Source organism: Crocodylus porosus, unplaced genomic scaffold, assembly GCF_001723895.1.
Source record: "Crocodylus porosus isolate Cpor-Errol unplaced genomic scaffold, CroPor_comp1, whole genome shotgun sequence".
Classification (NCBI taxonomy): Eukaryota; Metazoa; Chordata; order Crocodylia; family Crocodylidae; genus Crocodylus; species Crocodylus porosus.
The window spans coordinates 30,517,425-30,542,430 of record NW_017728886.1 but is presented as its reverse complement, the minus strand read 5'-3'; the positions used below and the strand labels follow the sequence as shown (position 1 = coordinate 30,542,430).

Sequence of the window (25,006 nt, the reverse complement as noted above, 5' to 3'; positions counted from 1 at the left end):
GTCATCATTGACCACAAGATGAACATGAGCCTGCAATGCGATGCTGCGGCTAGTAAAGCGACCAAAACGCTGGCTTACATCCATAAATGCTTCTCAAGCAAATCCAGGGACATCATTCTCCCCTTGTACTCAGCCTTGGTGAGGCCGCAGCTGGAGTACTGCGACCAGTTTTGGGCTCCACAATTCAAAAATGACGTGGAGAAGCTTGAGAGGGTGCAGAGGACAGCCATGCGCATGATCAGAGGTCAGGAAAACAGACCTTACGACAACAGGCTGAGAGCCATGGGACTCTTTAGCCTGAAAAAACATAGGCTCAGGGGTGATCTGATGGCCACCTATAAGTTGATTAGGGGTGACCACCAGGATCTGGGGGGACGTTTGTTCATCAGAGTGCCCCAAGGGATGACGAGGTGGAACGGTCATAAACTATTGTGAGACCATTTCAGGCTGGACATAAGGAAGAATTTCTTTACTGTCCGAGCCCCCAAGGTCTAGAACAGCCTGCCATCGGAGGTGGTTCAAATACCTACATTGAACACCTTCAAGAGCAAGTTGGATGCTTATCTTGCTGGGATCCTATGACCCCAGCTGACTTCCTGCCCTTTGGGCGGGGGGCTGGACTCAATGATCTTCTGAGGTCCCTTCCAGCCCTTATGTCTATGAAATCTATGAAAGATTAGGGGTCAGCAACCTATGGCCCACAGACTGGATCCAGCCAGCAGCAGCTCACAGAATCAGAAGCATACTCCAGTTGGAGCTGCATGATCTTACTGCCTGCCAGGTTCAGTTTATTCCATCCACTGCTGCCACAGCAGTAGAGGAGGTGTGCCCAGGGTCCCATCACCTACCCTGTGCTGTATTCCCCTCTGCAGCCTCTGCTGATCACAGGAGTGCAGAGATTTGCACGTTGTGGCAGGGGTTTGGTTGCAAATAGCAAGCTCATGGCAAATAGTTGCCTATCCCTGCTTTAGTTGATTCTCTTCCTTCAGTATTCCCGGGGAGCCTCCCACCATGATACCGAAGCACCAGTTCAATTCTTGAACTAATTCATAACAGTTGTTTCACAGTCTGGCAACAAATTTCAAGTGCTGCCTGGAGGTTTCAAAAATGAAAATGTCTGGATATTTCAATGTGAAAGAGACATCAAAAGTCTACTCCCATGTTGATTCTCATAGAAAAATTATAATAGATTGAAACTTTTTCACTAAGAAATCAGAATGACTTCAATCTGAGTAAAGGAATAATTACCTATTTTTTAGTGAATGAGTATTTTGAAGGTGATTTTTTGGATGGCCCATTTGTGTGGTTAGTTCTGGAGGCTACAGATGTCAAGATTTACATACATACTTTTTTCTGAGTGTACATTTTTGTCCTCCCTCCTCTGTGCTTCACAAAAATCCTAATAGACACTGAAGTCAAGTTAATGCAGTTATTTTAGCTCTTGAGGCTTAAGTTTAGGTACCATATTGATTTGCATACCACACACTTCTTTCCCCCAAAAATTAGCTCTCCAAAACTAGGTTGCATTTTTTAAGTGAGGAAGCTGATGTCTGGGTGGAAAGAAGCATGGGGTGCTGTAATGTGTTCTGAGGACTGTGCCTCTCCTTCCCTTCCTGGACTGAATAAAGCAGGGATGGAGACTACTTTTCAGTGTCACTTACTCTAGCCTTGCAAACTCCACAGATCAAGCTTTAATCCTATTACAGGTGGTATTGAATTTTGATGAACATCTTCAGGGTCCTTTCACTTATGCTTTGCAATGAGACCTAGAAGAGTAAGTAGCCATCAAATACAACCAAGTATGGTCGGTGCCTTCTGCTCATGGCTGGTTCTGATTGAGTGTGCTGGAGGGGAAAGAGTCTCTAAGCTTTCTTCCTACTTGGACCCTTGTCAGGAGCTGTGAGGAGGCAGGATGGCTGCTTGTGCTATCACTGAAGAAGTAGGGCCAGTTCTAAAAGGACTTTAACTGCCTAACCCTGGAAGTAGCTAACATACATTAGGTACTGCTGCCTTTCGCTTGAGAGTTCCTCTGGGCTCTTGGGGTACAGACAGGGTACACATAAACTGGTATAAGTGATCAGAAACCAACTCAGATCTGTAACACAACAGACGTTGAGTGCACATAAACTGATTTTGGTTTTTTTGAAAGTGGTTTAATATAAGCCTAGATAGAAGTAGTATCAATTTAAGTTATATCAGTTTACTGAACTTCTGTCCCAGATCCTTTCCAGATGCAAATTAACTCACAGTCCCAAAGCCTCCCAGGATGCTTTGCACCTCTCCCACAAACCCCCATTTCCCCCCTTGTGAAGTGGGCTGACTAGCTTTGGCCCAAGCTGTCTGCTCCAGCTGAGCAGTGAGGCATGCTCTAGTGCCACCCAGCTTCTGACCTGAGCCACTGTAGGCATGTAGCTGCATTTCTGAATTTAAAAGTGAATGAATGTTCACTTGCTTATCAGTTCAATCTATGTGTCCTAAATTAACCTGCAAAGATTGAATTGATTCAGCCTTGGGCTTTTTGACTGCCTGTACTTGGCCTATGTGCCCAAGTCAGGGCCATTTCCATCTGCTTGGGATCCTGAGTCTAGAATCCTATTCTGAGCATAAACACTATGACTCTTCTGTCAGATACATGAGCAGGGCTCACAACTCTCCCTTTAAAGTACAACCATCAGACTACAAGAGAAGGTATATTGGGGGGTGCCATTACCTGTATTTACAGAATAACCAAGTGGCTAGAGCACTTACCCAAGTAGTGGGATACCTTGATTCAGTGCTCTCATCAATCCCAGGGCTTCAAATCCACCTCTTCCACCTCTCAGGAAAGTGCCATAATTAGGGTTATTGCACAAAAAGGAATGTAAGGTTCAAGGGGGGCACTACAGTATGCTTTACTGCTGGGTTGGAGCAGATAGCTTGAACTAAGGCTAACCTGCCCTCTCTGTAAGGAGATGTTTGTGGGGGAGGTGCAGAGCATCCTGGGATGCTGGGGGACTGTGAGTTAATTTGAATCTGGAGGGCTGGCAGGGATCTGGGACAGAAGTTCAATAAAATGATTTAACCTAAATCAGTTAAGTCTGATCCTGCATCCATCCAGGTATATCTTAAACCGGTTTTGGCCATTTGAAAGCAGTTTATATGCACTGAACTTCTTTTGTGTTACAGATTTGAACCGGTTCCCAATCCCTTATACCAGTTTGTGTAATTTCTGTCCCTAGCCATAAGCTCCAAGGGGGAGTGGGTGTTGGTATGTATCCTTGCACTAAGAAAGTCCTATTGGCCAGTGCTAGGCTGCTCTCTGCTACATGCACAGGTTTTTGGATTGCCTCTCAGAGGTGCCTAAATCTCCCTGTGCACTGCATTGAATCAGTCTTATTAGATGACTGAAGTGCTTGATGCACATTAAAAATTAACCTGTCTCTTTAGATACATGCAGAGGGTTTCTGCTACACTTCACTTTTTACTCTCCTTGTTGATCCAGCTTGCTTGGGTGGTGTCTGTCAGCACCACTCTCTTAACGGGTGAGAGAGGTGGCTGTTGAGAGAGGCAAGCTCTCGCACTGCCTGGTGACAGAGCATGCAGTTCACACACATACACATTCCTAAACCAAAAGACCCTGTTCTTCTCTTTTTGTGAAGTCATAATGTTTAGCATATGCTTTTCCCACATGGGCAGACGGAGGAGAAGGATACTGGTTTTTTGCCAGTATCTTGCATTTTCTTTGATGAAATGAATAGATTTTGTACCAGGGTTTAAAAATAAATGTTAAGGCACTGTAAAAGCCTGTTCCAGGACAGCACTCTAAATAACTCCTGGCGTGGGGAATATGGATCACAGGTGATGCACACATGTAGCCTAGGGTAGGTGATGAATGTGAATGAACAGTTAAGCAACTGAGGTCAGGTATCAACATCAAACTTGTACTGGTATAGGTGATTGGGAGCGGGTCTGTACCTGTAACAGATCAGAAGTTTTGGCACAAATCCCATCTATACCTGTAACATACAGACTGGTATAAAAATGGCAGAGCCTGGTCTAAGGTTTGCCCTTCTCCCCTCTGCCCCCCTCCCCAAGGAGCCAAGGTGTGTTCTGTTCGCTACCAAACTAAACTACATCACTTACAAAAAAACCTCGTAACTTAGTTCTGCCTCTGGCTTTTTGAATGTCTGTATCTAGCCTGAATTTCTAGTTTGTGCCTGTACCAGGCATGAGGTATCTCCTGTGTCATAAGCCTGTAGAAGATACCCCCAGGATAGAGAAGGAGAGTATAAGTAACGCTTCGATAGTTTCACAGCGAGAGGCAGGCATTGGTATAGCGACGTGTAGTGACCTGCACAGACTGGCCTTCAGGTAGCAACAGCATGGAGAACGACTGGTTCCCTACCACACATCTACACAAGGAAGAAACTTGACTGGAAAACGGGAAGCCTACGAGCAGCCAGCAGCTGGGCTCTGGAGAACAAGGGCTCGTTTCTGTGGTGCTTCCCCCAGAGTGAGACGAGGCAGACTTGTTTTCTAAACAATCAGTTCAGGAAGGGAGTTGTGAAACGGCCCAACTGCTGCCTGGAAGAAGAGCACTAGGGAGTTTTTCATGCATTCTTTGCTTTTGCTGAGGCATCATGCTGCCTGAACAGTAGACGCCAAGTGTGGTCGAGGAAGCTGTTAGGACTGGGTGTAGAGTCAATCCATAGCCTGCCCTTCACCCCCTCCCTCCTTCCCCCCCCCCCCATCTGTCTCTCCCCACAGTCGAATCAAAAACCATACACACCATGCAAGGGAGTGCCGTTCCGTGCTTGTCCTGCCAGACTGCAGCGACTTACGTAACTGCTTTAGAGACAGGCAGCCCTCCCTGTTCTCCCAGCTGGGGGGAAGCTGAAGGCTAATCTTGGACCCTGGGGTGGAGAGGGCGCATTCTTCTTTCCTGCTGACGGGGTCGGTGTGGTATTCAGGGCGGCTGTGGCAGCACATTCTTTCTTTCCCGTTCCTTTGCAACGTGTTCTTCTTTCTTCCCCGCCTAGGGCGTTTTGCCTCCCAACCTGCTATGAGGTGCTTGAAGGGATCTCAGCAGCACAGTACATTTTACCCCCACCTCCCGCTGCCTCCCTCCCCTCCAAATCCTCAGAGAGGAAATCCTGCCATGCCAGCACATTCCCCATGTCAGAAAATGGAGTGGGAGGGCATGCCAATGTACACTGTTCTTCCCCAAAAGTAACCTGTTTCAGAAGTCGCAGCATCGTGGGGCTCTATAGAGCATAGATTACAGGTCTGCTCCACTGCTTCCATTTGTATTGTTCCTATTTATTGTGAGCTTGAAAACAGCCCAGATACTGAGCAAGCAGCAAGGCCAAGAGCAAACTTTTATTCAGAGACTGAATTTACTAAAGGTAATATTGTCTCAACTCTAGTGACTCATGGTAAGCACTGTACTAAAATTGGCTTGATCCTCAGAGATGCTACAGCTTTCATCGGCTTTAATGGGAGCTGCAAGTTCTAGAAATCAGTCTGCTTTTTGATGCGTATAGTTACGAACTTAAATGTTGAACTTTAGGCACCTAATTTTGAAATGCTCCGTTTTGATTAGCATAACAAACAATGCTCCAACCTTGTGGCAGCTTTAAAACAATCCCCTTTGACACAATAAGCAGCTCTGGAGCATATGTAGCATTCTTTAACATCCTTAACATTCTGACCGTATGAAAATAATCTGCTCTGTTCATTTAATTGCATTTAATTGTTTGATTCTTCATCATCCTCCACCCTGTGGCCCCTACCTCCTCCCATAAAAAACATGTTTTCTTAACTTTCCATAGCAGGAGACCAGATCAGCTTTGTGTTGCAATAATTTCACTTGACCCATAAAATTGTTTCCAGATTATCAATTTAGTAGAACAGATAGACTTCCAATTAGGTTTGGATCCAGGAAAGGATTTATGATGATTGCCTGAAAAAAATCCTTTTGTTATTAAGAGTAAAAAACACAGCATGAAAGGTTGTTAGGCTATTTTCACCACAGTGTTTTAGCGCTTACTTTTTGTTTCAATGGATGGTTTCAAAGGCTACTGTTGTCTGAGCCATTTTCCTTATTTTTGAGATCAATAATGGTGGAAATGATGCAGCATATTTCTAGATTTAAAATAGATTTGAGGTCTGATTAATTAAACTGCTTGGTGCGCATCAAACTGCCTTTCTGCCTAACAACAGAACGGGGTACATGTTAAAGCAATATTGTAAAGGCACATGGGAGTTTATTCCTTGTTGCCAACTGACGGAGCCTTGTACACCCTGGTGGGTTCTGTGTCCTTAGTTGAGAGGATCAACAATCACTGAAATTTCTGGTTATCTGCTTCCCTGAAACCCTCTTGTGACTGTAACTCTGAAGCAGAATTCCCCTACAGCTCAAGACTTCCCAACAAACTTGAATTTCATCCCCAGTGACAGTCTGAGGCAATTTCCTTTGAGGTCTAATGGTGTTAAATGCCAGGGCCACTAACCCCCTTTAAAGGAATCATTTTGTTCCTACCATTATTGTCATCTCTACCAGACTTACTGTTGTTCTGTACCAAGCAACAGTTTTTTTTTTGCAGCCAGCTTGAAGGTAGTGATCAGAGCTTATGTAGCTCACTCACTAGTGTAAAAAGGCACCAAATGTGCCGCCTCGGGCCATTTAGTTTACAAACAAGTCCCAATTTCTTTTGTGAGAATCTCCTACAAGGGTGTATGAGGCATCTTTACTGCCCTGGGGTGTTATCTTCCAAGAACTTCGATTATGAACCATCATGAATTTTGGAGAGTCGTTAGCAGGTGCCGAATGGCATTTATTATGTTTTCCCACTTGTCAAATGAAATATATATAAAACTGCATGGAGGCATGCCACATTTTGTGCATATATAAACCCTTTTAAAAGGATTTTATAAAACACTTTTAAGAAGATAAGAGCCAGATAGAGCCTTTTCCAAAAAGGCATCATTTAAGCCACATGCTACTCGGTGTCTGCTTTAACATGATGCCATGATGGTACATGTGTGCACATGACTAATTCTGAATTTACCAAAGTACCTGAGTATGCTCATCTAACTACAAGTGCAAATGTAAATACACAATTGCAGATGGACCTAATCTACTCTGTGATCCTTATTGTTTGATCCTGACTGGCACCTCATGGATAGCGTATTTGTTCTCCATTGTTTTGCCCTTGCTTTTTCAAATTATTCAGGGCATTTGCATGACAAGAGGATCTGTACAGTCTGTGTTGAATGTCCTCTGTCAGTGTTTGTAACATTGCAATAGTTTCCATACCAGACAGTTGTGATGTCAAGTGCAAAGGATTTTGGCTGGGAAGTATGCAGCTGGGGCAGATTAAATGCTTCAGAAACAAAGATCCTTGTTTTGGGCACAGTAAAAATAGTAACAAGAATCCTAAAATCCTTAATCCTGAAGTCCTTTTACTCAGGCAAAATTAGAGACCCAGTGGAATTTAAAAGAAAAAAAAAAAGCAGAAACTATCTATGTTGCTGAGGAATTGTTTCTGGAAAAAGATGATTTTCAATAGTTTCCAGGAGGCTTTAAAGGATCATATAAGTGCCTTTTCTGTGAGATCACTGTAATTTTATCATCTGTTTTTTGAGCTAGGCAGATGCCTTTGTATTGTCTGTTTGTTATCATGCAAACACTTTGTTTAAAACCAAGATGTGGTTAGCCTTCCTAACAAGGTATATGCAAATTGATACCCATGAGTCTTTGCACAAACTCTGTGGTATCTTTCTGATCCTATGGTAATCATTCACTTAGAAAAACAAGTCTGAAAGCAAATCTATCTGGCTTTAACAAACGGTTCTCTTGTCTTACAGAGAGAGGATGCAAGCCATGGAGAAACAGATTGCCAGTTTAACTGGTCTTGTTCAGTCCGCGCTTTTTAAAGGGCCAAATACAAGTAATAGCAAAGATGCTTCTAGGTAAAAAAAGAATTCATTAAATCTGTTTCTCTGTAACTGTTTAGTGATCAATCAGAAAAAATAAACTTCTGATGTAATGATAGAACACTGAATGCTCAATCATTCTAAAACTTGTTTTATATTATCCTTGGTCATAAGCAGAGGGACAAAATATTCCAGCCAATGAGTAGAGGTTTAACTATTATTCCTGTTGACATTAATGGGAATAATACAGATAAATCTCTGTGCTTTGTGCTGGAAATGTACCATCTTTTTCACCTGTATTTAAAATAACGTTTTAAGAAAATGAGCCCTAAACTCCAGCAATTTAAATATATATATATATCTTGGACAAGGTAATTGTTGTTTACTGGTGATCAACCTCACTACAAATCTAGTAAAGCTAATCCCTGAAGGTTACTTAAAAATCTGTTTACAAGAAAAAATACAGCTTGGCAGTATTAGACCTGACTTTTTTTTCTTTGTTTATTTAGTGAGAAGATGGTGAAAATTGTGTCCAGTAAGAGCAGTTTTGACAGCACAGGTAAGAGCATTCATCTTCCACTGGGCAAAATACCCAGACATACCCTAATTCGGAACTCTGTTAATACTAACAGCTTCTCTTCGGGAATGTCAGTGTCAGCTTAACTGCTGTATCAGAAATTAATCTGTGGGTTTTTTTAGACACAGGACATGGGAATCAGTCAAGATGTGTCTACAGTCACAGTACAGCGCTTGGTAGAGAGATTCCAAATTGCTTTAAAGGAGCCAGCTCAGGAACTAGAAGCAGTTTTGGCTGCTTGACTGTGGCACTCTGCTAGGGCTGATGGGCCCTGCCATTGAAGGACCTAAGTTAGCCCAGATAGAGCATCAGGCTAACACACCTACACGAGTGCTAGTATCAGTGTTAGCTTGGTATCTTTGTGCAGTACAAACACATCTTTAGTATGGTGTTCCCAGAGGTAATGGTAAGGAGAGAGATTTCTTCTTTCAGAATGAAATTCATTCCTAGGCAGAGAGCCAGTGTAGGGTTTCAGGGAGATGCTAGACTGCTGCTTGCTCTCTGCAAAGGTGTGAGGGCACAGACAGAAGTTACATTTGTCATGTGATCGGCCTCTTGAAAGTGCTGTATAGCTCCGCACTTACAGAAGAGCATGGCTGCAGAGAACTTTAAAAATGCCTGATCGTGCAACCATTTGAACCTGATTACACGAGGGTTCAGAGGAAAGCTCTCCAAAGTGGACTGCCTTCATTAACTTCTGTTAGTGCATATTGGGAGCAGGGGCTGGGATGATGCAGTCCACCCCCACACCCGGTGCTGTCTTCAGAACGGGATGGGGAGAAGCAAACAAGATTTTGGGATGTTAACCACATTTTTGGATTATGTCATATTTAAGGCCTCTCTTTTTGAGAGATTTTTGAGTTTTTAGGAGAAGGGAGAAGGAACTGTGAAAAGAACGTTCTTAGTAGTGCATTCAAACTTAGGGAATAGTAGTTCTGCGCATTATTTACAAAGGTGTCAATACTGTATATAGGGTGTCTTCAGCGGCATTACTTTAACTAATCTCTTTCTGTGCCTTATCTCTTTCACTCGCTCTTTGTGATATACTGAAGGCAAATAAAAATGGTGCAGTTCCTGCAAAATTAACTCATTCTGAAAGGAAATGCAGTTACAGTTTTGTTATCAAAGCAGTCATCAGTCATATTAATTAATATCTGAAGATTCTTTTCTCTATAGAACTGCAGTACAATTTCAATACGGCCAATATGCAAACTAGGGATGCAAATATTGAGCAGAGAGCAAACCGAGTCTGATCCTGTAACTGGATCCTTTGAACATGAGCTGATGCACAGTGCCAGTAAACAATAGGTTAATTCTCCATAGCATCATTTTCCTGTTCTTCATTTTATTATCATTATACATAGGGTGACCATATGTCCCAGTTTGGCTGGAGTCCAGTGAGGAGGTGGAGTGGCACAGTGTGCCAGGCAGGTGGTTGGGCAGGCACCACTGCTGCTGTGCGGCAGCAAGGCAGGTAGATTTATGGTCACCCTATCTAAGATGCCATATCCCTACATTTCTTGCTCCTGCACAGTGGCAGCACCATGCTGCTCTGCCTCCCCACTGAAATCCAAGCCTGGGACTTTTGACCAACCAACCAGGACCATCCTATGGAATCCAGGACTGTCCCAGACAAACTGGGGTGTATAGTCACCCTAATTATATAATAATATTTGATGTAGGCCTTGTCAGTACAGAGATTTGTATGAGACAATAACTAATTAACCTTCTCAATGCCTATGTAAGGTAGCCATGGCGAGTATTATTTATTCCCTTTTAAGCAAGAAGGAAATTGAAGCAAAGAGCTGAAATGACTTTCCCATGAAAGGAAATCATCAGGTAGCAAATCAGTTTTCTGACTGAAATTCTCGAGGAAGCCACTGCTGTGCCCCATCCTACCAGTGAAGTAATCCAGTCTACATATCTGTGTTCTTGCTCTAGCCGGACTGTTTCCTGTCTACTGATATCTTGTATTTTGAATAGTTAGACTGTGTTGTCTTCCTGACACTCGGGCACATGCACATGAATGAAACCACTTTTAATAATGTGAAAATCATTAAAATCTGCCCTCTGTTTTGTTCTTTGTATGGCAGTATTGTAATTAGACTTTGCATCTTTTGGGGTTCTAGGTTTCTCCTGTACCTATACTAGTTCACCCCAACCTTTTGTGGTACCGTTGGCAAGGGAAGACGATTGTGATGTCTGCCAGGCTTGAGACATTTTACTCAACTGTTCCATGCTTCTGTCACTAATTTACCTTGGGGTCAGAGTTCAGTTTCTATCCAGGGTAGCCACAAGTGCGGGTCTTCACATAAACTCATCTTCCAATTCCAACTTTTTTAATCAAAATAGATTTTAGTGGAATAGGACAGTGTAAAAGGGAAGGATAAGTACCATACAATCTATCAAAAAGAAAAGCTCTGCTAAGCTAAGCTAAGGAATTATGTTCTAAACTATTGCTGTACCTGAAAAATCCACATAATAGACTAAGCAGAACTTTTCCTATGTCTGTTCAAGGTGCTAAATGCACCAAGGAGGCATGTGAGTAAGATCTCCCCTCTCCTTCATGACCCTTGTTTGGTTTGTCAGCATGTCCTAAAGAAAATCCCTCACTCCTGTGCAACTACAAGTGAATTTGGATGTAAACATTCCTTTATCCTCCAGAAACAGGGTCAGTGACCATCCTATAGCTAGTAGGCAATACCTCCTTTAGTTATATATACACTTCTATGTGACTACAGCATACCTAGCAATCAACTTCAGCAATTTCACATACCACTTTAAGGAAGAAGCTCTGTGAAAATGTTGATTGTGCAATTTTTTCTATAGCATTGATAAACAAAAAGGTGAACGGCCAACCTCTCCTTAGTTGTAAAACAGGTGTGCGGCACAAAACTGACTCATAAAGGTAATACAACTTTTATTTTACATCACAGGTCCCAATGACGGAGTCTTTGAGGCGAAGGGGGAAAATCAAAATACAAGTCCCTGTTCTGACATGAGTATCCTGCAGGGAAATCAAAAGTTTTATGCAAATCCTTTTAGTTTGTCATTGTACTGGGTCCTTTCACTTGATATATTAAAGAAATTAAAAGTTGATGCTTTTTCACTGAGATGAAACGAGACTATAACTGTCTGCATTTCTCAGGTTTTTTTTCCTCCTTTAGGCTGAGCTCTGTCTTGTTCACACAAGTGTTTTGCATACATCAAAGCAATTATTATAAACCACACACAAGAATTCAAGGAGCAGTGGCCGTCCCCAAGCTGAGCTGTGTATCTCCCAGTGATGTTAAAGGGTTTCCCATGACTGGGTCCCAGCTCCTCAAAAGCCAAGGGAGTTGAGGGACTGTTCCTTTAGAAATACTATATAACTAAAAAATGGAACATACTAGAAATATTGTTTGTACTGATTTTAGTCCTCAGCAAGCAGCATACAAACAAGACCCTCTTTCTTTCCCGTCTGTTTATCTCATTAAGTGACAGGAATAGCTAAGGCCCAGACTACTAAAGAAGTAGAGGCCTACTTGGTGTTTCCTTAGATGGGTAAGGGGAAAGGGTCTCAAGCATTTTCTAAAGGGGAGTGTTTCTCTCTCCAAACAACATAGTTACCAGTCTTGGAATGAGGTAGGGTGGGAAGTATTTTCTGCTCATGGTGTTCACAGTTGATCCTGATTAGTGGGTTGTGCCTGGTAGTGTATATCTTCTGCCCTTTGTGAATTCCTTTGCGCCTTTAAATGAATACACCTTTTTTATGAGCTGTGTATTAGAAATATTCTCCTGCATATCAGCTTGCTTATCTTGGATACACTGCTGAAAATGGATCCTGCCAGGCCTTGCGTTCTGCTGACTTTTGTAAACTAGCGTGATCCTCAAATCATACTGGTTTATTTAAGCTGAAATACTACACAAATATGCAAGATCTTTTGCTGATGAGAACCCTTCTGGATCTGTTTGCAGCAAGTTTCTTGGTGAGAGTTCTAGCTGTGACTTGGAATTACTTCTTAAATTTGTTTGGTGGGTGTGAGTCCAGGTTTCATGGGATCGAATGACTGTTAATGTATCGCATTGGAAAAACTAATTATTAAGGTTGACTTTTTGTTTGTTTGTTTGCTGGCTAAATGGATAGATAGGCAAACAGATTTGGTAAAAATGAACCTTTACCTTGGCTTTCCTGTCTGACCTGGTGCACACTGAAGCCCTCTTTAGCAGCTTGGCTAGAAATATAAAGAGATGCTGAAGGGTCGAGCAGCGGAAGGATAATGGCTGTCTTGTGGCCAAAGCAAAAGAGTAACAGTTATGAAACTGGGTTCTGTTCTTTGCGTGACCATAGAATCCCTTTTGGACCATGAGTGAATTAGAGGTACTTGCCATTTCTGCATCTCCTTTTGCCCTTTGGTTTAAAAATGGGGGTGCCATGCAACTTAGTTCAGTAACCTGTGGAAAATGCTTTGAGACTTTCCAGTGCAAATTATGATAAAACAAATATTTTGTATTAAATACCATTTCCCAGTTGCCTAGCTCTAGCAAGGATCCCTCCACCACAATGGCCCCTGAGCCAAAGCTCCTTCTCTTCTTCACCCTACCCTGGCTGGTTTTATTTTGGGGCGGGGGTTATCACAAGACTACATAGCCTGGCTATGCTTTCAGAAAACAACTACATTTCCCAAATGCCCCTTTTGTACATTTTTATGGCAGTATGAATCTGGAAACCAGTGGCTGGTCCTTGGAGTACTCCCAGGCTTGCTGAAAGATGATGCCATTATTTTATACTCTTAAAGTTCTGCCCTGTTTTGCATCCCAAGCTCTTATTTGAACCTCATGGCTGTGGCCAAAATAGCAGACCAACAAGCAAGAGGTGATGTCCCCAGGAGTAGGAAGGACAGCCAGGTGACAAGAAGCAAGAAAGATTAAATTACAGAAGCTGATTGAGCATTTGTCTTTTAGGGAAGCAGATCACAATCTGACTGTAGGACAGAGAGGATGAGAAGATTAGTTGTGGCCTGGCTTGGAGAAAGAGATTCATGGGAATTAGTCATGCATCTGGCTGCCTATTTATTGGACAGAGTTATTGCTTGGGGAGTTAATGCTTGAGGCAGGGACTAGTAGAGGTTAAGGTTATATTTTTTAAATAAAAAAGCAGAGTTGTGACTAAGGATCCAGACTTTTCCAAACTTCAGAATCCTATTATGCAGCACTTGTGAATAGTCTTCTTTTAAAAACTAATGCAAAAATAAGGAATGCAGAGTGAAGAACCTGAATGATTTTATTGCAAAAAAACCTGATTGCATGTATAGACAATAAGTATTGATATACTGAGGACTCCAGTGTAGAATAGACGACTGTGAAGGACTGCTTATTTCTGAAGCATGACTTTTTAAGTAGCTCCTTGGAAGTCAAGAGAGTATTGAATGATACTGAAGTATAGCAAAAGTATGTGGCAGCTGATTCAGCAGTGACATGAAAAGTGCTGTTGTTGAAGTACTATGCAGATTTAGCTAGGTAAGGTATAATATTATGACTTCAAGCAGTGGGTTAGAACAGCTTTTTGTCTGCATGTATCAGGAAGTTGATGGCATGGTAGAGCAGTGTACTTGCATGTGTACAGTATACATCCTTTTACTGACAGGAATAGCTGTAGTGTCTCCAGGTTTTACAAATTGAAACAAAACAATATACACCAGCTCGTGCAAACCCTTTCACTTATTTTGCGATAAAAACAGACCTACATCCTTTTTTTTCAAGTGTTTTCCTTATGGGAAACATTTGAAGAAATGGTAAGGCATACATATTAAAGATGCATGCTGTGCTGTAATCAGTTACACCAGGGATGGGCAAAGTCTGGCCAGCAGTCTGGATGTGGTCAGGAGTGGACTCCATTTCCTAGCTGCCCCTGCACATAGCTGGGGCCAGTCTCCATGGAGACCCCAGCTGCCCCTGTCCTGTGAAAACTCAAAGCTGATGTTGCTGTAGAGGCCAGCCCCAGCCATGCTGACAGGGTGGGTGGCAAAGCAGGGTGAGGGGCTGCTCCAGAGCTGCTGGGATCTTGTGATGGGAGAAGCTTGCTCCAGAGCCAGGGCAGAGCTGTGATCTGTAGCCTGTGTGCTTTGGGCAGGGCACAGAGGTAGGGGATTGCAGCTCTGCTCCAGCTCCTTGCAGCGATGACAGCCTGGTTTGGAGCAGAGCCAGAGGTGTAATCCCCTGCCTGCGGGTCCCTGCTCAGAGCATACAGGCTACAGATCAGCTCTGCCCTGGCTCTGGAGCAAGCTGCCCCCCATCGCAAGAGCCTAGCAGCTTCAGAGCACCCCCTGCCCTGCTCTGCCATGCACCCTGCCAGCAGCTGGGGATGGTCTCCATGGCAACCCCAGCCTTGAGCTTTCACAGCATAGGTGTGGCTGGGATCGCCATGGAGACCAGCCCCAACCATGCAGGCAGGGGCTGCTGGGAAATGGAGTCTGGCTGCCAGCCAGATTGGCCATTTTGCCCATCCCTGAGTTACAGATACCGTATCTGCACACTTCATTAGTCAATTTAATTGACTAGTGCTGAGTAGACTGAGCTTAAATATAAAGTTCCCATATTCATTGGTCTCTGTGTGAAATCCATCATGCCATTTTCTGTACTAAAGATTTAGCAGGCAAAGAAAAGCTTCTAACTTTAACTTCCGTTTTGTTGCATTAAACGTCAGAGTGTGAGGCAGCAAGCCGTCAACAAACTTACTGTAGGCAGGAAAAAAATCCACAACAATTGACAAGTTAATGTAGGTTTACACAGGGTGCAGATTTTAAAGATGGTAAAAGGGCTTAGTGTTGAGTGTCACTGGGAAACCTGCAGGCACAGGGTCGTCTTACTCTGTGTGGATGGCATGGATCTGGGTGTGTGAGGCCTCACAATAGATTGGAGTTATTTAGAAAATGAGGTGTGTCCTGTTTACAGTCTCTTACGCTTCCTGTTTCAGGGAAAGCAACCCATGTGGGAAGGACAATTAAGATTATGGGTGTATAGTGAGACTTGCCAAGAGCCAGATGCAATATATATACTGGCTGTTGATGTGGGGTTTGATTGTATTCCATAAAGAAAGCTATTTCCCAGCTACTGGGAATCTAAAAGAAATTGCCCTATCTTTGCTGTACAAAGGAATAATGTATCATGATGAACAGATTTTTGTGCTTACTTTTAAAATTCATGTTGGTATTCTGCAAAAGTGCTTTTTTTTTTGCTGTGGTGGCCTTAAGTGCATTTGTGTATAGATGCCAGTCAGAGTAGAGAGATGAGGGGATTGGAAGGTGCAGCAAATATCTGGAGAATATCAACCAGCGCTAAGTTTTTTTCTTCTCTTTTGGGACCTGGCTAAGTTTTTGAAGATGACTGCTAGAAATGTATGACTAGTTATTGAGTAACAAAACCCAGACATCTCTCTGTTTTCACATTTTGCACACCTGCGTGCTTGACTGAATTTCTATCCAATGCTTAATCCATCAACAAATGGGTACTTTGTGGGTTTGACCAGATCACTGGCATTAAAATTTCAACCATGTAGGAAGGAGCCAGGTAGAACATGGTTACGTCCAAATTTGGTTCCACCATGGTTCTGTTTTGAATTGATTGGTCCATCTTTGGTGTGGCTTCCAATTAGTCTTACGTTCATATTGCAAAAAAGGAACCAGGATGTAACCAGTGCAGGGAACAACCCTGTTTTGACCAGGTCATCTGACATGGCTGAGGTTGTACTACAGATGGACCCTAATGCCTCTCATTTCAAGGCAGTTGAGGGAATCACAGACACATCACTTATCCTGAGTGCTGAAGTATGAAATTTACCATCTCCATATAAGATCTGCTGGGCCTGCTGTGTGTGTGTGGGGCCGGGTGTGTGTGTGTGTGTGTGTGTGTGGGGGCCGGGGGGGGGGTGGTGAAAGCAGGGGGAATGGGTATATGACTAGACCTTCACTCTTTGTGAACTGCAGTTTTCCTGGCATTTGCTTGCAGGAGGTGTTCATCTGTCTGGTGGAAAGAATTCATTAGCAACAGTGGAGCCAATGGCCATCAATCATCCTGCTTCTGTCAGCACTACAGCAATGCAAGTCAGTCTGTATGATATGAGGCGCAACGTGTCCGATCTTCGGCTGCAGCTGCACCAGATGAGGCAGCTACAGGTATGTTCACATGAGCCTGTGCTTTCCCTGTGCAGAACTGTATGGAAAGCTGTGGCTTCAAATGCCTTTTCTTTCTTCTGCCTGTTGTGGAAGTGTTGCTATAAGCCCTACATCTATACAGAAAAAGGAGAACCACAATATAACAGTCACAAAATCGCAGGCATGTATTGTTCTAGCAGATGCATATTCATATTCCTTAAAGTGAGAAAAACACAGCACTTACTATAGCACTAGAGAAGCAACTTCATGCCAGTTGTTAGTTTATAATAACAACTATCATAGGCGATTGGTAGGGGGTGCGTGTGCCCTCCGTGACGGGGCCGGTGCCTCCCCGATGGCCAATACTGATGCTGTCAGTAGGGCTGGTGCACCCTCTGACAGGGCCGCGGCCGTCAGCAGCTTCTGCAGGTGCCCCCCCAGATTGAGGAGACACCAATCATTCATGACTACTATTAATTATTATGTGTTAGTAATTAATAGTAATCTGGATCCTGTTGTATCTGTTGTGCCATGTGTTATTATAAGCACATATGAAGAAAGCCACTGCCCCAAAAGGGTTTACAATTTAGTCAGTTTTTCATTCTTCTCCATAAATACCTGAGAAGTCGAGAAGCCAGATGATAATACAGCATGTAAATACGTGCTACAGTTTTGGGGTGCTCAGTTTGCAAAGGCTTTCCCAGAAATAAGCATCCTCTTCCTGGAAAGAAAGAGAGAGGGTTATTTCAAATGTTATAGGATCAGAAAAGACCATTCCTGCCACAGTTGCATCCAAGTTTTTAATAATACTTTAACAACATACGTGGCATCAGAACTGCCAAGAAGGAGGCGGACAAATTTACAGGTGTTACAGATACCCCAGCAGGAGGGAACTGTCTGAGACATTCTCTCATCTTGCAGTGGGTAAATATATGATGCTGTCCCCAAACACTATGAAAATAGTTCTGCAGAATAAAGGTGGTATATTAATTAGATATATACTTAATCACAGAAAATACAGCCAGTATATTCCTGTAAAGCAAACTGGGTAGTAGAGCATCCATGTCATATTCTTCTGTGTGGGATAGCCCACCTTGAAAGTGACCTCAAACCTTATGCACTGTAAGGCAGTGCTGAAGCAACTGGGAAAGTCCTGGAGCTGGATAGGGCATGAAGCATATCAAAGATCTGCTGATTTAATTATGAAGTAGATTGATCAGACAATTCAGAAGACGTCAGAATCCCCTTAACTAGAGGGAATGTGTATAACTGAAGGCTGGCAGCTGGGGAAGGGCTGAGGGTCTCATTAATAACAAAGAAATGACAATGACGGGGCAATCATATCTTCTGATTTTTGGTGACAAGGAGATGGGCTACAGAGTTTGGGCCAATTTAAGTTAATTAGGCAGGTCATCTTCTGCCTGTATCTCTACATCCATCTGATTGTTCTTTTCTTTTTGGTTAGTAGAAATCATTTGTATAAATACCTACCTTCCTGTATTTCTAAACAGTGATACCTTCCTAATCCAGGTATCAGTTTATCATGTACGCCCCACCACATTGGGACTACACTCCTGAGTCTGTTGCACAAGTGGACCTGTCAAGGCAATCTTAAAGAAATAAATATAGATATCCACAATGCACTTGTAAAACCAGGTTGCCCCTCTCCATTTATTTCAGTGAGGGCACGATTTGCAGATCTCCATGTAGTCACTCCTGTGGAAACCAGGGGTTTCATAGTTTCATAGTTGGTACGGTCGGAAGGGACCTGAGCAGATCATCAAGTCCAACCCCCTGCCATGGCAGGAAAAAGTACTGGGGTCAAATGACCCGGGCTAGGTGTCTATCTAGCTTCCTCTTAAAGACCCCCAGGGTAGGAGCCAACACCACTTCACTTGGAAGTCAGTTCCAGATCCTAGCCTCCCTGACAGTGAAGTAGTGCCTCCTGATATCTAGTCTGACTCTACTCTCTGCCAGCTTGTGACCATTATTCCTAGTCATTCCTGGTAGCGCTTGGGGGAACAGGGACTCCTCCATTGCCTGCTGGTCCCCTCTGACTAGTTTGTAACAGGCCACTAGATCCCCCCTCAGCCTTCTCTTGTGGAGGCTGAACAGGTTCAGGTCCCATAGCCTCTCCTCGTAGGGCCTGCCCTGCTGCCCCCTGATCATGCGAGCGGCCCTCCTCTGGACCCTCTCCATGTTGTCCACATCCCTCTTGAAGTGCGGCACCAGAACTGGACGCAGTACTCCAGCTGTGGCCTGACCAGTGTCTCATAGAGGGGGAAGATCACCTCCTTGGGCCTGCTTGAGATGCATCTGTGGATGCATGACAAGGTATGGTTGGGCTTCCTGACTGCATCCCCACACTGCTCGCCCATGTTCATCTTGGCATCAGTAATGAGTCCAAGATCCTTTTCTGCCTCTGCACTGATGAGAAGGGAGTTCCCCAGCCTGTAGGTATGATGCAAGTTCTTCCTCCCCAGGTGCATCACTTTGCACTTGTCAGTGTTGAAACCCTCCTGTTCTCATCTGCCCACCCCCGTAACCTGTCTAGGTCTGATTGCAGCCTATTCCTTCCTTCTAGCATGCCCACATCCCCCCACATCTTAGTGTCATCAGCAAATTTGAACCTCATCCAAGTCACTGATGAAGATGTTGACCAGTGCGGGCCCGAGGACCGAGCCCTGGGGGACCCAACTACCCACATCCCTCCAGGTCGAAAATGACCCATCCACCGCCACTCTCTGGGTGCAGTCCTCCAGCCAGTTAGCAACCCATTTGACTGTGTAGGTGTTGACACCACAGTCCCCTAGTTTTTTAATGAGAATGGGGTGAGAGACAGAGTCGAAGGCTTTCCGAAAGTCCAGAAAGACTACGTCCACTGCTACCCCTGCATCTAAGGATTTTGTGACCTGGTCATAGAAGGCCACCAGTTTGGTCTGGGGTATTTATGATGTTCTTATGTAAGAACTTGGGTTGTGAGAGATACTATGTGCTATTCATATGGAATAGTTTAATGCTAGGGCTGAGCAAAATTTTGCTGGCTGTTTCATTTCAATGCTGTTTCGACTCATTATGAGCTCGAAATAGTGAAATCAAAACAAAATGAAAGGCTTCAAAACAGCCTTGAAATGAAATGAGGGCAGTTGAAACATTTCGAAAGTTTTGAAGCTGGCCATGCTTGCTGCTATAGAGAAACTAAGGAGAGGGAGGGGGAAGAGGAGGGAAGGAAAGCTCTGATATTGACATGTGTAGCTGGCCAGTGACTGTGATACTTCTCTGAGGTCCCTTCCAATCCCAGTGTTCTGGGGGAGGATGGAAAAACAGCATAAAAACCATTGTTTGAACTGAGCTTTCTCTGTGCCTTCACACTTACAAGTGACACAAGTTTTGCTCTGAACAGTTTGAGGTGCAGTTTCCCAGAAGCACTGCACCTATCTCCTTGAAACATAGCAGGCATCATGGCCTTAGCAGGGACTAGCATTCCTGCAGTTTTCATCCTGCTGCACCTTACCACACACACAGTCACACATGTCATGAGTTGTGCTTGTTAGCACCTTGAGGTGCAGTTCCCAGAAACCCCTGCACCTATCTCCTTGAAAGCTGGCAGGCTTCATAGCCTCAGCAGGGCCTACCATCCCTTCAGTTTTCACCTTGCTGTGCCTTAAGACACACATGACATGAGTTTTGCTTGTCAGCAGCTTGAGGTGCAGTTTCCCAGAACCCCCTGCACCTACCTCCTTGAAACGTGGCAGGCTTCATGGCCTCAGAAGGGGCTGCCATCCCTGCAGATTTCCTCCAAATCCAGCAAGAAATGAGAGTTTTATAGGCAGTTTTGTGCTTCCCCATTTTGGCCTATGGATGAAACATTGAAACACCAGTGAAACAGTTTCGACAAAATGAAATGAAACAGTGCTTTTGAAACTAAATGACACTTGAAACGAAACACTATTTCATTGAAACAGAAGTCTGAACGAAATGGTGCTGTTTCACACAGCCCTATTTGATGCCTCTTTCCTAAATGCATCAACCTTTTTCCTTTCTGTGTTTCTGAAACAGAGCTAATGATTTGTAATGCAGGAAGCCAAACAGGTAGTTTTTAAAACTAAAGAGACACCTTCTGCTTCCAAATCACACTTCTTCCCAAAGTTGTTATACCTCAGTTTTTACAAGATTACCGTAACTGAAAGAGATCTGAGCAAAAAATATTTGTCTCTGTTTTTCCAGTTTGTTTACTTGGTATGTTTGACAGTGCTTTATGTTTTGTCAGTTTCGCTTGCACCTGTACAGCCACTCCGTTTTTTTTACCAACATTTGTTTTGCACAGTAACAGAGAAGAGAGAGACATTTTCAGGAGAGGAGAGGAATGTGATTGTACAAAAACACAAACACTGGCAGTGTGACTTGGGGATAGGAGTAGGACATGAAACTACTTTTAATACTTTTTTAATTGGCTTGATTTTGGGTTGATGGCACTCCTCCAGCGTCTCATTCATTTATACAGAACTATAGTGATTTGACAGGGAAAGGATCCTTTATTTTATGTCTTGTATTTGCAGGTAAGACTTCCTGCTTCTAACAATGACTGTCAGCAGCTGCCTTAGGTGAACTGGTTCAGAACATGGTTAAGCTGTACCTGTAGCCAGTCAGGACTGTTTCAGTTTAGTGGTTGGGATTCATCTACAGATACTGAAATGTGAGACTTGTAGGTAACTTTAGTAAAGGTCAGGCATATTCCCTGCCACGGCAGTAACTTTCTCAAGCAACTCCAGCTCTGATGGATTATAAGGTAAATTGCTGCTCAGTCTCAGGAAGAAGCAGACCCTTTCAGCAAGCAGTGCCAAGCATATTAACAGCAAAAATCTGGGTTTTTTCCCTATCTGCATCAGACTTTCTTCAGTGCCACAAAATGAGACAGAAGCACAGCCTGGGTCGTGTTTATATTTGTTACCTTACAGTTTGTACAAGTGTACAGATAGGAAGCATGGCTCACTTCCCCATCCTAGAGTGGTGGCATAGGAGATAATGGGAACTTTTAAAGAACGGATCTAAACAGAAACCTTGCAGTTCAGCCGAGTAATTTGTTCATGACATACGGTTGACTCATTTGTATGTTTGGATTTCTTTCCGCCTATGCTGGGCTTCAGTGGGTTTCTTTAATCCAGCTCCCATGAAGAAAACAGTTAAATATGATTAGGCTTCAGTCTCATGTGTGGTGTACATGTGTGTGTTTTCTCCAGTAATACTATTGTAAGTAGGGAACTGAGTACTGCAACAGAACAGGAAGTTCAATAATATTGTTGCCAATAGTGTTGTATGGCATGCCTGAGAACAGTCTCTCCAGTATAAAATTGAATTAGAAATTCAAATATGCTTTGAACTGTGTTATGAAAATTGTGAAACTGCATGAAATCTTCTGTGCTTGACAGCTAACCATAACAATTAGGTAATTAAATCATATGGAAATCTCAAGCTCTAGGCAAATCCTATTTGGGGACATGCATTTCCTTTTTGGTACTGATGCTCTGAAATATGTTCCTGAAGTAGAAGTGCATGATGGGTACCGTAGTCTCTACTGTGGGGCTGGAGGGTCGAAGTACCCAGTCTGGGTTCTTTGTCTGCTAGTCAGGGGTGTATTAGGAACATCCAGAAATCATGGAGTGAATTTCTTGTTTAATGGGTGCTTCACCTTGTAATATTAATGTTCTTTTAACAAAGGATTTTTTCTGATGATGTTTCCTAAGAATGCTATTTAAAAAACCAAACATACAGAAATGTCATGATGTCACCCTGACTCTTAAGTTGAGTCTTCAGCAAGGCTGGGACCCTGTAGATCCGTACCACAGAAACCTTCCAAAGGAACTAATAGACTAACTGGTAGAATTAGGGACTGGAGGGTGGGGAACAGGGTATTCATTTTGCTTGATGGTCTTGCAGCTTTTAATTGCAGCAGAGGAGTGAGGAGACTGTGAGGACTCTTGGTTCAGTTCCAGCTTCTGGAGGAAATATGTTTCAGGGGTGTTAGATGATTCTGTCCCTGTGACCCTAGAAAGTACCAGTCCTTTGTACATGCCCCGTCCTTTGTCCTAACAACTTCCTGGAAGATCTGAGTTCTCAAATCTAGGTCATGTGTACCATAGCATACTTGTTCCTCTCAGGTCACCCTCCTATAATGCCTATCACTATGTTAAATCTGGATACTGATCCCACACTGAGTAATTGTGCATACAAAAGGGCTTTAAAATGATCCTGTTTGTAATTTTGTACATGAAAACTTCAGACTTCCAAGCACTGTTATAAACAAGGAATAATTCCAAGCTCCATCATCATTGCTGCTGCTACTACTAATCTTGCATCTACCAACTTCTGCTCTATCTTTGCCTCCTCCAGTTTTGAAATAACACATTCTGTCTGTCAAAGGCAATCAGTACAGGGAACCTAAAACATTCTTGTTACAGAGCCCACGTCCATCTCCGTGCAGTCCAGTACAGTTAAGGGGGAGGCTCCGCACTCAGATCTGAGAAGTCAATAGTAGTGCATTGACTGTTCTCTTTGAATCCCTACCCTGACTGGCAGGATGACCAGTGCCAAGGCAGCTTTCTGTCTCTGATTTTTCTGACATTCCTTGGAGTCTTTCTAAATCAGTATCTAAGAAGATATTCCTAAGTCCACTTGCACATTAACTTGCAAGATAGGGGGATTATAGCATTGCTTTGAAGTCATGCTGTTAATGCTTTATGTAAAGAATAATGTTTTTGCTGAATAGATTGCTGATCCAGATAGAGCTTATGGATCAAAGGTTCAAGCCAGTGTGAAGGGCCTAACTCCTAACACTTTGAAAACTAGGACAGTATCTCCTAAGTCAAGAACATTGCTAACAGAAGTGCTGTCATGCCTGCCTAGACCCAAAATGGACTTCATAGACAGAACCTTCATTACTGTTTTATAGCTTGTGACATACAGAAAGCTGGAAAAGGGAGGCCGTAGGCTTACCATAGGAACTCAATAACATCTAACTTCTGAGAGGGGCATTATACCCGCAATTCTACTTTTAATAATGTTGAGAAGCATTCACTACTGAGATAGATGGTAACTCTTCATAGATACACTCTCTTCTCTCTCCAGCATTGCACACACAACAAGGGATATTTGGAAATTCTTACATGCACTTGGAGAAGGGCATACACATGTATTCATGTCACTGGGAAAATGGAAAGAACTTATACTGTTCCTGTCCATAGCATGTTAGGGGGCCAGTGTAATTTTGCAACATTTTCTGGTTGATTTGTGTTATATTATGGAAAATTAAATCTTGAAGGGCAGTTCCAAGGTTCTTTGTTTAAAGGAAATAAAATATTGGATGAGCTTCCATGTTGTTAAATGTTTTAGGTGTGCAAATAAAAAGATGTTTTGTTCAGTGCCTGCCCATGCAAACTCACTTTGGGTCTTATAGCTAAGGAAGGTTCTTTACTTCTTGAGTGATGATTTCTGCCATCAGGGATTTAGTAAAATCCACGCATCCTCTTACCTTCAAGTTATGGATTCAGTGAACCTGGTGCATTGCCATCACTTTCAAAGTATCTGAGTGAGTGTAACTAGCTCTGGGATTTAGCATTTGGTTCATAGTTCTGTTTGTAATGTACAGAGAGAGGACAATCCAATTAACTCAACCTTAGCCAGTTTGGCTTTGCAACATTAACATGAGTAAAATGTATTAAAATTTATGTGTGTTGCTGAAGTGAGTTTGGAGGCTGGGTATGCACAGACAGCACATCTCTCAAGAAAGAGCGTGTCATTTTTCATGGTTAGTTTTCAGAGAACCACATTGTGAAGGTTGTTTCTTGTCTATTACAAATAATTGCATATATTCCATTATATAATACTAATGAGCATGTTCTTAGTTCATCATTTAAGAAATTGAAAACTTTCCCTGGAGAAGGGATTGCATTCCAGGTTTCACACTTCACTTCTGTGATGTCTTCTAAGTACTGTATAAAACACTCACGAGGGCGCTGACAGACGTGGGGAGGGGGAATGCGCTTTACCAGAAAAAGCAGCGTGTTACTTTGACCCAGCTCTGCAAAGTTCATATAGATCAGGAGCTTCAGCAGGGCTGTTCGTGTTTTTAGCTAAAGCTGATTCAACCAGCTATTAGATTAAAGTGCCAAAATGTCCCACTAAAGCACCTGATATATACAGACATTGGGAAAGCTGGGTACAACTAACATGCTGCCTTTTCTGGGCATGTGCTGGGCTCGGTGCGGGAGCACACTGAGTTTAAAGTGCTGGGCTTTTTTTTGCACATCTGCAAGCAACACATGCCTAAATGCATGATATATGCAAAATGGAACGATGTCCCTTAGTGTGCCAGCTTCTAGCA

At 43.1% G+C, this 25,006-nt stretch overlaps 1 protein-coding gene across 13 annotated transcripts in view; it reads left to right on the top strand.

Annotated features, from left to right (window-relative positions):
- KIAA1217 (KIAA1217 ortholog) overlaps positions 1–25,006 on the top strand; it is a 264,429-nt gene that overhangs the window by 198,945 nt on the left and 40,478 nt on the right. For 10 of the 13 annotated variants that reach the window (XR_002100374.1, XM_019531957.1, XM_019531974.1 and 7 more), the window contains 3 exons: positions 7,849–7,953; positions 8,427–8,476; positions 16,481–16,647. Coding sequence is in view for 12 of the 13 variants with exons in the window: in XM_019531957.1 (XP_019387502.1) it covers positions 7,849–7,953; positions 8,427–8,476; positions 16,481–16,647 (322 nt within the window). In the remaining variant the exon portion in view is untranslated. The remainder of the gene's footprint in view (positions 1–7,848; positions 7,954–8,426; positions 8,477–16,480; positions 16,648–25,006) is intronic. The other 3 variants (XM_019531966.1, XM_019532030.1, XM_019532037.1) reach the window with 1 other exon arrangement.